A 14,653-nucleotide genomic window follows, 5' to 3' on the forward strand; every position below is an offset into this window, starting at 1 on the left:
TATTTTTATGATCCCTATATTTGTCACATTTTTAAACAGCAATCTGTGCCTCTTTAAATGTGGACTGTGTTTGCTATTTTAATATATCTTACTTTCTTACAAGGTTCAGCATATTCCAGTTTTATCTTTCAACTTGGTTCCTTCTTAGTTGAATTCCGCATGCTGCCACTTTTTCTTCATGCAAAATATTCACAGCTGTGACACACTTTCTTATTATTTTCATGTCCCTTTAAAGAGTATGGAGCAAACTAAGTCCTTGGAAATTTCTGTGTGTCAAATGCAGGAAGTGATTGACTCTCTTTTAAACAATGATTATCTTGCATAAGAACACTGTTTAACATATTTCGTGAAGGGAAAGGTCAATAGACTAGTATCCTCAGTAACATTTACATAATATTTAAAAATATTTAAAAGTTCCTAAAACAAGAGTGTAAGTACAATTGACAGAGTTTTGATTTCTTTGATTACAGCATATAACATTAATATTTTAAATGCTTATATTATTGTGGCATAAATTATCCTTTTTGCACATAAAATTACTGAAATATTAGATAATGCCGCAGAGCTATTTTGTAAATGTGTCAATGAAAAAAAAAGTACTTTTTGAAAAGTAGATCAAATTTTTGTTTGGGGTTGCAAACACGGTATGAAATGACATATATGAGCTTGGCCTGGATGTGCGTGGGGAATCGAAGTGTGCAGAGGCCACTGTAATGATGGCACTTGAAGCAGCAGATTGCAGCGATTCCTGTCATATCATCCAAGCAGTTATCCCATTAATTGCCATTGATTGCTGACCTCTTGGCCTGTGCTCTCCCTTTCCCCTCCCTGGCTGCAGACCTGCCACCTGGAACTCCAGATGCTTTTGCCCAACTGCTGACCTGTCCATACTGTGACCGGGGCTACAAGCGCTTGACGTCATTGAAGGAGCACATTAAATATCGACATGAAAAGAATGAAGACAACTTTGCCTGCCCTCTGTGCAACTACACATTTGCCTACCGCACCCAGCTTGAACGACATATGGCCACGCACAAGCCAGGGAGAGATCAGGTGGGGCTCATCGATGGGTATGGGTAACCCTTGGAGGATAAATATCATTTTAATTGCCATTGGCTATTAATTTTTTATGGCATTTTGAAGATGCAAATCTTTAATGGTAATAGCTCTAATTTAGGTTTAAATGGTTTTTTGATGGTCTTTTCCAGGATGATTTAATATCATGTACTCACGACTGAATGAGCATTTTAATATCCAATTTAGAAACATTATCAGCACTTGAACTCTGTTTAAGTTTAGCTTAAGTTTGGGGTTTTACCTTCATTTTCAAAATCTCATTAAATTGGTGTTTCATCGTAATAATACCGCTGTGCTCGTACCCTTTAATCAATTTGGACGATTCATGCCTGTGTGGCCTCCAGTCCGGCTAATAACAGTAGCTCAAAGTAACTATTTTTGTAAAAGAATGTTACCACCTCTGCTGATCATTCACATACAGTATTCTGCCTGTCATACTTGTTTCTTATTTTAATAATTACTTACAACTTCCTTCCACGATGGATTAAGTTTCATTAAGCAAATACACAAAGATTTCCATTTTTAAACTACTTTCTGATGGTGTAGTTTCTATAGATGTGTTTCATCCCCAAATCATCTCCTCCCCCCCCCCCCCTTAAAAAAAAGTCATTTCTTCAAAGAGACTTGATTTTATGATTGTAATTGCTGATTTAGACTATATCGCAGAGGGTGGAAAAGTTAAGTTCACACAAAACTGTTTCTCCATTTTTTGGCATGCACTCGCATGTTCTCAGTGGAATACTTTGCTGGATTAAATATTACTAAACCATTTGTGTTATGCTGTGTAACTTCCTCTGGTTCCTCTTGGGAGATGTGAAATACCGTATATTGTAAATAGTAGTGTAAAACTGTATTTATTCCATTGTTGCCATTTTAAAGAGAATGACTTCATTCAAATATTTACCTTTGCACTTGACAGCTTTGTAACTTTGTAAGATGAGATAATTATCTATTGCATAGCGGAAAAAAAACATTCCATTGGTAACTTCAAACATCGTTTTATTGTTTTGCTTTGTAGTGATACGCTGATTTCATTTGTATTTTTTAATATACCACTTCCTGTCACTGTCACTTTATTATATTAAAAAAATCCTTTTCACCTTTTAGTGCAGGGCATCCTGCATTAAAAATTGGTTTTAAACTGTTTTCGGAAATCAGAGAATGTGCGTTATTTAAAAAAAACACAATGTTCATTTTATCTCAGCATTGTTATAAAGGTTGAGTGCAATATTTTGAACCTGGTTTATACTTTCCTTTTGAAGGTTCAAATATTATAGATGCCCTTTGTCGGGAAAATAATTCACGCCTACAGAATAACGATGTTCTCATTTTTACTGATGGCACTTGAACACAATAAAATAGGATTCAGCAAGCATCACTCAAACCGACACACTCAAGCTTTGTGTGCCGCATTCCCTTATTTTATTGTATTTTAGCTGCTGCACTGAATCTGCAGCGGAGATCCATGGTTTCCAGTGCTTCAGATGAGGGAAGCTGGACTTTTATTTTGCTTAACTGGGAGCTCAGTTGCTACTTGCAGAATTTAGCATAATGTAAATTGTCGATGGTGTCAAATCACTGGAGGTTGGATCAGTTATATTAAAGAATGCCACTAATGCTGAGAGTACAGTGCAGCTGTAGTTGACAGTTCCCCATCAATATAAAGCCACTTTAATATTCTGCAAGGGCTTTACTAAAATTATTTTTGTTTAGCATAGGTGTAATTGAATACGAAACCTTTCCTTCTTTTATCTGAAGGATTAAGAATACTGAAGAAAAAAGAATAATAATATCCCCATTCTCGAAAGTATATGCCTATGTTTTCATGCCAGATTCACACTATTTTCAGTGTATTTGGCTGGCTTATTTTTTTTCCCAGTGTGTGTCTCGTGTTGTTTCTTTTTTTCCATTGCCATTGTTTTTAAATTTTATTTATTTGTGTTTAGCTTCAACATTGAAAAAAAAATCCCATAATTTAATCGCGGTACTCCCACATAGTAATTACAAATGATTGTTTCATATTATCAGAGGCGCAACTAAAGTTTGCATCAGTTCTCTAAGGATTGAGGGGAGACAAAGCAGCTGTTGCTGTTTGTTTATGCAGCTCAGCAACATATGAGCACCAGCCCCACACTGGCGCTCTGCAGGCCAGGGTTTGCTTGATCTTTGAAGGTTGCTGCTGTTTGAACAAACCTCCCTGTGTCCTGTCCAACACCATCTGTCTCACCAGGAATGTGGGAAGAGTCAGCACACCCCAGCAGTTGTCACACTGTTCGGTCCTGTTCCTTTGCAAAGCTTTTGTATCTTGCTAGTTTAGAAAGCTGACCTCCTACCTTGAGTATCCGCTGTCATCAATTTCATTTGTTGCCAGTTAATATTCATATTGTGTTTTGTGCCAGATGTTTAAGAAAGGTCAGCTCTGTGGAGATTTTAACTATTTTTTTACACACACACAATGCCACAAAGAGTTGCATATTAATTCATTTTAACTGTTAACCTGTAATTGCTGAAATACCACATCCACATTAAATAGGCACATTCCCAAGATAAGAATAAATTCATTTCTGTTTATGGCTGCTACAATATCAATGAGACTATAAAAAGTTATGTAGGGAGAGACATTTTAGGTGGTGTTATATCCATCATCGCCATATATATCTTAAAAAAATATTGATCATGTGTGATGTGAGATCTGAACTGCTTACCAGTTCTTTGAAAAAACATTATGTGAAAGACAAACAGATTCAGAAGCTTGCTGGTCTCTGGGATGCTTGTATGTGAATGGGGTCTATTGGCAGGCTGTACTGTTAGCTGTGACCATTCACAAATCTCTCGTAAGCTGTGCATAAGGCTCATTTCAATACTTTCCTTCCGCAGCCCCACATGCTGACCCATGGTGCTGGTAATCGCAAGTTCAAATGCACAGAGTGCGGCAAGGCCTTTAAATACAAACACCATCTGAAGGAACACCTACGAATTCATAGTGGTAAGCCTTGGGTTTCTTAGCCTGTCTGTTCAAAGTTATACTTCGAATGGTGAGACAAAGTTTTATAAATATGTTACTGGAGTGGGGTTTCACCTGCGAAATGACTGGGAGTTCAGGAGCAGAGAGCTCAGTGTACCCTGCAGGGATCTGTCCATTAAAATTATTATCCAGAAAGTCTTAAGGGGACAGCCGACCTCATCTCCTGATCTCCTGAAATGTGCTCCAAGTTATGCGAGCTCCACACCGTAAAGACAAAGCTGCTGAATTATTCTTATGAAATTGATTGATATCAAACAGCATTTATGAAGCATAGAAAGTACGGTGATCCAGAACATGTCATTATTTTGGATGAACTAATTTCTTCTTCTGTATATATAACTCACTACCTTTGATGAAGTCTTATCTTTTTTTGATGCGCATTGATATGTACGTTAAAATTCAATGGTTCAAAATATTTATTTCAGGTGAAAAGCCATACGAGTGTCCAAACTGCAAGAAGCGCTTCTCTCATTCCGGGTCCTACAGCTCCCACATCAGTAGCAAGAAATGCATCGGCCTGATTTCAGTCAATGGCAGGATGCGACCCAGCCTGAAAGCGGGCTCCTCTCCTACTTCAGCCTCCTCCTCTCCTACCAATTCAGCAATTACCCTGTTGAGGCACAAACTGGAGAACGGCAAGCCTCTTGGTATTCCTGAGCAGCCAGGACTACTTAAAATCAAGACAGAGCCACTAGATTTCAACGACTACAAGGCCATGATGGCTTCCCATGGATTTGGTGCTTTCCCAAATGGTGGAATGGGAACTGGCAGCCCGATGTCGATCAACAGTTCAGTTCTAAGTCCCATGCAGCACTTTGGAGTAGGCATGGAAGCACAAGTAGTAAGCTTTGCAAATGTAGCAAGCGGTAACTTAAGTGAAGTCCAAAAAGTCCTCAAAATTGTTGACAATACAGTGTGTAGGCAAAAAATGGACTGCAAACCTGACGAGATTTCAAGACTTAAAGGTTATCATGTGAAAGAGCCACAATCCCAAGCTTCCCTGGCTGAGGAGCAAGGAATTACCTCCCCCGTAATGCCATCAGTTGGTCTTCCGGTTGTCAGCCATAATGGTGCCACTAAAAGTATTATTGACTACACACTAGAGAAGGTGAATGAAGCCAAAGCTTGTCTCCAGAGTTTGAACACAGACTCACAAAGGCAAGTGAACAATTTGAAGAAGGACAGGATACGGAACATGAGTTGCTCTGCATTAGATCTTGGCATGGAGGAAAAGACATTTGACAACAGCATCATATCTCCTTACTCCTGCCAGTTCTGCAGGGAGATTTTCCCTGGTCCCATTCCCTTACATCAGCATGAACGCTACATGTGCAAGATGAATGAAGAAATCAAGGCTGTGCTGCAGCCTCATGAAGCCATTTCCAATAAACCAGTAATGCTGGGTGAAAGGCAAGCTTATATGTTGTCCTCCCTTCTTTCAGAAAAAAATATCCCCAACCCCATACATACTTATAAGGACCACATGTCTGTATTGAAAGCTTATTACGCCATGAATATGGAGCCAAATTCTGAAGAACTACTGAAAATTTCCATTGCTGTTGGCCTCCCTCAGGATTTTGTAAAAGAATGGTTTGAGCAAAGGAAGGTCTATCAATTCCCTAGTTCCAGGTCACCCACACTGGAACGGACCAGTGCTGAGTTGGCACTGACTACCACCGAGCCTTTCATAACTAAAGACTGTCTGTCAGCTAAGCATCCAACAGTAGCATTAAAGTCGATGTGCTCCATAACGTCACCTTCAATAGCAGAACTGCATAACAGTGTTACTAATTGTGATGCACCTCTCAGGCGTAGTAAATCTCAGTTTATCAGTATTAAACAGATTGGTGATAAAATGGACCACTCAAGGAGCAATACTCCTTCCCCTTTGAATCTTTCCTCTACTTCCTCAAAGAACTCCCATAGTAGCTCATACACTCCAAACAGCTTCTCTTCAGAAGAGCCTCAGGCTGAGCCACTGGACTTGTCTTTGCCAAGACAAAAGAATGAACATAAAAGCTTTGTCACAGGAAAAATAAGAAATAAAGCCAATAGTATTATCATTGACCATAACAGTATTTCCTACCCATCAGAGAATCCAGATGAGCCCTTGAACTTGACTTTCCTGAAGAAGGAATTACCTAATATGAACAACTTCCTAGACAAAAGCACTAAGCCAGTATACAGTACAAATCCATTTAGTGCCAAAACTTTGTACACAACTCTTCCACCACAAAACGCATTTCCCTCAGCTGCTTTCTTGCCTTCGGTCCAGAATAGTATTCCAGGTCTGCGACCGTACCCAGGGTTAGATCAAATGGCCTTCCTCCCGCACATGGCCTATACGTATGCAACAGGCGCAGCTACTTTTGCAGAATTGCAACAGAGGAGAAAGTACCAACGAAAGCAAACGTTCCAGGTAACAGCAACCGACTGATTCTATCACATTTTTCAAACTTTTATGAAAAAGGGAATCCGAAAGGATACATTGAATGTTGTGATGGATTGACAAGGAATCCTAGCTATATATAGCACAGCTACTTGCTACTTACTTCTTCAAGAGGATCAATTAATTGATAGCATATGATTAACATAAGAAAGATTTACAATGGTGTAATAGTGCATCCACGCCTAACAATGTATATTTACAAGGATATATCAGGAAAGATGAATGTTTAGGGTTAAAGACAAAGTGCTGGAGGAACTCAATGGGTTAGACAGCATTTGGGGAGGGAATGGACAGGTGACGTTTCAGGTTGGGACCCTTCTTCAGACTGAGTTTCTTTTTGCTTGAGCAAGGAAGGGTGAGGGCTGACCTAGAGGAGTTAATTAAAGTTATGAGAGGAATCGATAAAGTGACTTAAGGGAGAATGTTTCCATTCGTGATAAAGTGCAAAACTACAGGCCATCACGAAAGGATAGTGGGTGAGAAATCCAGATAATTCAGAAGAAATTTATTTGTTGAAAGAATGAGGAGACTAAACCACAGAGATGGTGATTGAAGTGAATGATGCAAGAAGTATTTAAAAGGACAATAGACCTATATGAGGGGGTAATGAATATAGGGTAGTGCCAATGAACAGCTAAGGATATGGAGGAAATATTGTCTATTGTCTAATGAAATACAGGACGTTTTGACTCTTTGGGCTAAATAGCCACTTTCTGTTAACAGCACACCATATTAGGGTAATTTGAAAACAAATTCATCTTTTGAAGTACAAAACCTCAACACCCCTTAATATCACTATTATATAAACCAAACCTATGCCTAATAATGGAAATGGGTGCTACCATTTCTTACCATTACCTTATGAACTGATTTCACACTTTGAATGTAATATATATATACACACACTATATATCATTGGTTATGTTATGCAGCTTAATTAATATTTTGAGCATTGAGGACAATTTAGAATTGATACTGTCTTGTAAATCATATTGGGCTGGAAACTGCAATTAGCTGACACATTCCCTGCTGAATTTGAAATAATGCTCGAGTTTAACTTAGCTGACCTGAACAGTGACAACCCATAAGAATAAGCCTGCCAGATCTCCCATAGCGAGGCTCAAGTGCTGTGATGGTCTTATGCATAATGAAATCACACAGGAGTGCAAACAAGTCCCCTGTGTAATCCCCTGTAACCTAATAAAACTTCTGGATGATTCTTAATATTTCATTCAAGAGCAATTTTAAATCATTAAAAACACTTGATGCCTTTTGAAAAAAACTTAGATATTTTAAAACACTCAAACAATTTAAATAATCTAAATGAACTGAATACAACTTCAATTACTTTTTGCTGTTTAGCGTCCCTGAAATGAATGACAAATCACTCCCTACATCGGATCCAATTTGGCTTGTCATTTTTGTGCGGGTTTCGCTGACAAATGTTGTGGAATTGCTGCGATTTCAGGCTGTCACACTGAACTCCATGATGTCTAGCATTCAAGCACAGTTGGAGAAACAGTGGCAAACAATTCATCGCAGTTGTGGCACATCCCAGTTCCTGTGCACATGTGCGGAAATCCCAAACTTGCCGATAATTACGTGGTGAAATATCAACAGTTTTGCAAAGGCAGGCTCATTGATAAATCCTTATTGCCTCGACTCTAATAGAAGGATGCTTCTGAAAATAAAATGTTACTTTTAGTGGGAACCAGAACACAGTACTGAGCAATACATTCAAAAACTCAGAATGTTTTATATTTTTAGTCTTTCAATAATGCTGAGTGAAGCCAATGAGTGTTCGAAAGCTATTTAAGTGTGAACAAGGTATTATATGACCCTATATAAAAGTTATAATGACAGTTATAACTGAATATTATAGCACCTAATTCATATTTATTCAATTTTCTTTGAATTTTGACAGTACAGCTGTCCTATTTAGCAAATTTATCCAGACCAGTTAGTTAATTTTAACTTATTCAGGTATTAATTAATACATTTCTGTCAGTGAAATGTAATAGGCACTAACAAAGTAGGAAGGTGCATGTACATTTTTACACTTTAGATTACTTTTAGCACTCCATCTCATGCCAAAATAAATGTTGTTGTGTAGTAATGCACATCTCCGTGTATGTTACTGTTGAAAGAAATCCAGTTTTTACATATAAGGAGTAATTTTCACCATAATTACACAGACTTCTCATCAACCTGTTTGCATTAAGAATACATCATAACCATAGGATCTTCTTCTTCTTGCGTATGGCGTGCACAGCCTAAAGTTGTAGGTCAAGGGTAGACATCCAGGCCAGAGCAGCATCAGTTGCTGGGTGAATGGCCTTGATGCCACCAGGGAAAAGCCTCAGTAAGCAGTCATTCATGATATGTGGGATGGTCTGGTCTGGATATCCACAGTCGCAAGCAGGGCTGTCTGTCATCCCCCACTTGTGCAGGTGATGGGCTGTTCTTGCACGGAGGGTGGGAGATTGCAACCTTCACGTGGTCCACCCTGTTTCGATTAATGCAATCAACCCGACGTGCACAACAAATAACCATAGGATGAATATACTTAATTCAACTACTACAAGTGTGTCATCAGAATTAATACATTAAAGAATGTCTCAAGACAGTTACTCAGAAGGCTACTTGGATAGCAAATCTTATCAGTAACTGATAGTTGTCTTTTGCAGTTTCCAGTTAAAGAGTTCCATAGTGAGACAAATTTATATTATGCACACACACACACACACACACACACACACACACACACACACACACACACACACACACACACACACACACACACACACACACACACACACACACACACACAAGCACAAACACACACACAATTTACACTGTGCATTTAATACATGTATCTGTCTCTTTCATTTGATTCTGGGGTTTAATGCCTTTTCAGAGTTGAGACTTATAAATTAAATATATATGGCATTGCACTTTCCTGCTGTGAAATCATAAGAGACAGCAGAAGGTATTTATTTGTGTTGGAGGTCAGTGGGTTTTCTTATAAAAATGTATGTTATCTTAGGGGGAATTGCTTGATGGAACCACAGATTACATGTCAGGCTTGGATGACATGACAGATTCAGATTCTTGTCTGTCCCGAAAGAAGATCAAGAAGACAGAAAGTGGCATGTATGCATGTGACTTGTGTGACAAAACATTCCAGAAAAGCAGTTCCCTTCTGCGACATAAATACGAGCACACAGGTATGCTTGTTTTCTTTTTTCATTTTGTTTGACTTTATTAACCATTGGATTTTATTTTCCTGTCTCCTTTCTAAAAACTAAATAAAAGTCATTGCTTTTTATTCCCTGTGGTGGTTCAATAGCTTTATTTTTACAAAATGAGATTTAAGGCCATTTAATATGATTCCAGAGATATGGATATGAGTTGTGTTTGCACGTGGGGGTGGGGTGAGAAGGATGACATTACTTCTTTAAGTATGAGGGACTTGAAGTAATGCTTAAGCAGTCTGTCCTCCATATTTGTCCTGCAGGGCCGGGCTGACAGCAATTTGCAGTTATGTCTATTTTTGAATTCTGCTTCAACTATTGCAGCTATGGAAGGTGTTGAATGGATTCCAGTGCTATTTGTGGTGTGGAATTAGCCAGATGTTTGTTTGGCCAAGGCTCCAAGTTCCAAACTCTGGTCATACGTTGGCTGAAATGCCAATGTAGATACTCTCAATTACATAGGTTAAAAATGAAGTGTATATTATAACTTGATACAGTTATAAATATACCTCTTTCTTTTCTTTCCTTACACCTGCTTTCTGAAAACAAAATATCATTCCTTTTCCAATTTTGACATGAATCCTCCCTGTTAATAACTCAAGAATGTTCACAGTGGCTTTTACTAAAACTTGTTCAGCTTTAGGGCAGAAAAAAATGATCCGTAGTTACTTTGACAGTTATGATTGACAGTAATTCTGGACACTTGACAATTTCTGACACTTTGACATGTGCTTGGAGATTCGCCAAAGGTATCTAAATTATTAGAAGGTTGTTAAATCATATTGGAACATTTTAGCATTATATCCTAATCTGTTTTCCTGCCTGTGTTTCTTCTTATTATAGGAAAGCGGCCACATCAATGTCAAATTTGTAAGAAAGCATTTAAACACAAGCATCATCTTATTGAACATTCACGACTGCACTCTGGTGAGAAACCATATCAGTGTGACAAGTGTGGCAAACGCTTCTCACACTCAGGGTCCTACTCACAACACATGAACCACAGATATTCCTATTGTAAACGGGAGGCAGAGGAAAGGGAAGCAGCTGAACGAGAAGCCCGTCAGAAGGGACACTTAGAACCTGCAGAGCTACTGATGAATCGTCCCTACTTACAGAGCATTACTCCTCAGGGGTATTCGGACTCGGAGGAGCGAGAAAGCATGTCGAGAGAGGTAGAGAGTGAACGTGAGCATGAAAAAGAAGGAGAAGAGGATGAGGAGAAACTGGTCAGGCGAGATGGGGAAGAGGAATTTGATGAAGAAGAAGAAGAGAGTGAAAATAAAAGCATGGATACAGATCAGGACACAATAAGAGATGAAGAGGAGAATGGTGACCACTCAATGGACGATAGCTCACTTGACGAGAAAACGGAAACCAAATCAGAACATGAAGACAATGTGGAAGATGGCATATAATAACTACTGCATTTTAGCTTTCTACTTCTTCCAGTAGTATTGTTACTTGCTTGAAACACTGCTGTGTTAAGCTGTACATGCACGTGCCTGATGCTTCCTGGAAGCCTGAGTGTTGGACAGATGGGGCAGTCTGTCAGATGCAAAAAAAAGGAAAAAAAAAAGAAAAAAAACGAGACAGTGTTAGGACGAATTAGTCAAGTTTGGGTTGTGAAGAGTTGCATTATGCAAAAAAAATGTTCAGTGTTAGGGCCTAAAAAAATGTGTGGTTCCAGCAGCCTAAATTATCCTTCTGTCAATAGTTTTTTTTAGCACAAAATAGTGGAGTATATTGCATTTAAATGCGACTTGTATTACTACACAAAATTTTACAAAGAAATGTATTGTCTGTGTTTTCTACCTATGTATATTATTACACAAGAGTAACTTGAAAATGAAATGCCTGTGCTTTTACCCATACCTGCAAAAGTAAACAACAGTATTTTAGTGGACTGTTTGTCATTTGACCCAGCCATTAGGCCTAATACTGCAACCACACAATATTTTAGGTCCCCAAGAATTCATTGAAGGATAATGAAATGATGCACGTGTGATATTTTTAGAAAATGAAGTCTTAAAAGTGGCCCAGCTATGAAGGACAAGAGAGAGTGAGAGCAAGAGAGAGAGAGTGCTTGCGAGAGAGAGAGAGAGGGAGAAAGAGAAAGAGAGAGGGAGAGAGGCAGAAATGGTGGAGAAAGCCTTTTGAAAGGTGATTTTAAAAAAAAGCCTTATATGCAAACCTTTTAATCTGTGTGTTCTGCAAGTGCCATCCTTGTATAGTGCTAAATGAAGGTAACTAAAGTTACCTTGCACCAGCTTCAGTGTTAAAACAGCTCACCCTGTTCTTTGAAGCACCCATGTCAGTATTAGAATCTAGGCAGCAGTTCCTTAGTTTACATATGTTTGTGCAATTTTCTGTACTTTTTTGTTCATTAACTTGTCAGTATTACACCAAACTTTGCAACAATTTGCATTCATTTTATTTTAGGTCAAATAACATTTATTTATGTTGCTCATTTTATATTTCCTAATTTTATTTATTTCATACTGTAGTGTACAGTATTATAGTTCTTCAATATATAGATATATTTTAGTAAAGGAACATGAGGTTGATCATTTGGGCAAATTTTACGTAATGAGAAGAGCATTTATTGTGTTTTCAAACATGAATTGTGAGATACGAATTTTCAATTTATTATTTTATTTTGTTTTCCAATTACTGGATTCCAAATTTGAGAACTTTTGATACGATCTTGTGAAAACACTGTATTTTCGACTGAAAATTCCACTTTCTTCATCTGTTTTTTAGCTAAAAAAAAAGAGGGACTGTTAAAATACAATGTATGATACCATGACAGAAATCTTTCCTGAATTGTCTTTGTAAAAGTATTATTAAATTTTCAATTTGTAATTTCTCTTTGAAATGACCATGCTCGAATAAAATGTAGCCAAACTAGGACCTGTTACGTGCAGCTTAAGGTTCTATGGACATCACTGCAGCAAACAGATGTGCATAATAATGTATAATGTTTCCTTCCTAACTGTAGGATTGTCTTCAAACCATAAAGAATTACATTTTCATCCATAGCATTGTTAACAAAAAATATTTATTAACTTAAATTTATATTGTCGTCCTATTTATTTCACTCAATGTCCACTTTTATATTTCTCTCACCATCTCAAAATAAACAAAATTATATGGTTGGATTTATTTCATAAGCCTGCTGAGAGGATAACAAGCGACTAAATGAGTGCTGGACACATTATTTAAAACTGACATTGCATGAAGGAAATATTTTCCCTGGGGTATCCTGTATTTAGTTGAGTTGGGCTTTTAAGGTGATCTGCACCCAGACCTTCAGGATACATTCTTTCTTTCATCTACTTTTCTAGTAAGGTGCAAAGTACCATCAAGCAATGTAACACAGTTGGTGGATAAACAGGGACTTTTTAAAAATATAGACTTATCTAGATATTATTAATAGGAATTAATTTGAAAGAAAATCAATATCGAGCTTTTGATTAAGGATAGAGTACTTTGAAAGTTGTGCACACAGCTTCATCACTTGATAATACAGTCTGCACAAAATGGACTACTATCCTTTTTGAATAAAGAGCGTAGGGTTTCCTGTAGAAATGGGCAATAGTGATTTAAACTGTGCCTCCGTAATAGTGCAACTGGAGTCTGGTTACACTTAAGTCTGAATTTCCAGTAGGCAATTAAGATACATTACATGTAAAGAAGACAAATCGGAGATCAGATGATAACTAAAAGACCAGTGATTGTGATTGACGTGCAGTTTTTTTGAACTGCCTAACCATTGATTTTAAATGGCTTTTACAGCTCGTTTAAGTTGATCTCAGGAATATACCAATTAATTGATTGGTGTCTTAAAACAAAACATCAATTTCTTACTGGTGCATGTTGAGAGGAAGACTTTTAAAAGACATCCATTACAAAATCCAATTAAAAAAGGTACTGTCAGATTTGCCTGGGGTTGTAAAATTCTTTTCAGCTATTCAGCTTTATACATAAGCAAGCTGGTTAAAAAATACTTTAGCACTCTACAATTTAAAATGTAACCTCATTTTTCTTAAATGTTTTTATCTTAAAACCCATAAATGCTTCATAACGTACATTTACAATGTGTGTCACAATATAAGTTACTAATATGAATATCTCTTACTATCAGCTATATTTTTCCATTTTATGAAAATTACAGATACCAGCTTTCCATAAATGGATCGATAATTTCCCATGAAATAAATCCTTCTTAATCTTGTACTCATTTTCTTAGTACTTTTTTTAAAAAAAACTTTTAAATTAAAGGGAAGTCGCAGAAATGAAAAGATTGAGGATGTTGTAGGATTACACATAGTATTAAATTCCCCATAACAAAATAAACATACAAGAGCCCCATCATTGCATAGATGGTAAAGAATAATAAAACATCTTTATAGATTAAGGAACAAACAAGTTTCAATTTCATGTCAATTTGTCTTATTTAAATCTGCATTGCACCATTGAAGGCAACTTGTGTGATTTCGATAACAGCCAAACAATTTATTCAAATAATGGGAGTTCGATTTTATCAGTCACCATGTTAGTGATTTTTAAAGCATTTAAAAAAACCCATTCAGCATTACCATTTGCTGTAAGGAGGCCGAGGTAGCTTCTCTCCTTGATCAGATGTGAGACCATGTAGTGTTAATGATACATTTCTTGTGATATTAGAAAAATAGTCAAAGTAAATATTCAAAAAGTTTCCCCGCTGCATTTTTAGCTTTTTAAAAAAAGTCATTTTTTCAATATTAAAGGATGATAAAGTGTTCCTTAATACTTTACTGCAGAATGCTATGCTGACAGGTTTCGAATTTTTCACAGCATTTTAAA

At 37.3% G+C, this 14,653-nt stretch overlaps 1 protein-coding gene across 5 annotated transcripts in view; it reads left to right on the forward strand.

Annotated features, from left to right (window-relative positions):
- The window catches only part of zeb2b (zinc finger E-box binding homeobox 2b), a 131,761-nt gene extending 117,903 nt beyond the window's left edge, over positions 1-13,858 (forward strand). For 4 of the 5 annotated variants that reach the window (XM_078403369.1, XM_078403370.1, XM_078403371.1 and 1 more), the window contains 5 exons: positions 839-1,053; positions 3,955-4,063; positions 4,528-6,521; positions 9,598-9,778; positions 10,649-13,857. In XM_078403369.1, the coding sequence (XP_078259495.1) occupies positions 839-1,053; positions 3,955-4,063; positions 4,528-6,521; positions 9,598-9,778; positions 10,649-11,223 (3,074 nt within the window). In that variant the 3' untranslated portion in view covers positions 11,224-13,857. Of the gene's footprint in view, positions 1-838; positions 1,054-3,954; positions 4,064-4,527; positions 6,522-9,597; positions 9,779-10,648 lie in introns of all 5 variants that reach the window. The other variant, XM_078403372.1, reaches the window with a different exon arrangement.
- The last annotated feature ends 795 nt before the right edge of the window (positions 13,859-14,653 follow it).

The sequence above is a fragment of the Rhinoraja longicauda genome, chromosome 8 (assembly GCF_053455715.1).
Source record: "Rhinoraja longicauda isolate Sanriku21f chromosome 8, sRhiLon1.1, whole genome shotgun sequence".
Classification (NCBI taxonomy): domain Eukaryota; kingdom Metazoa; phylum Chordata; class Chondrichthyes; order Rajiformes; family Arhynchobatidae; genus Rhinoraja; species Rhinoraja longicauda.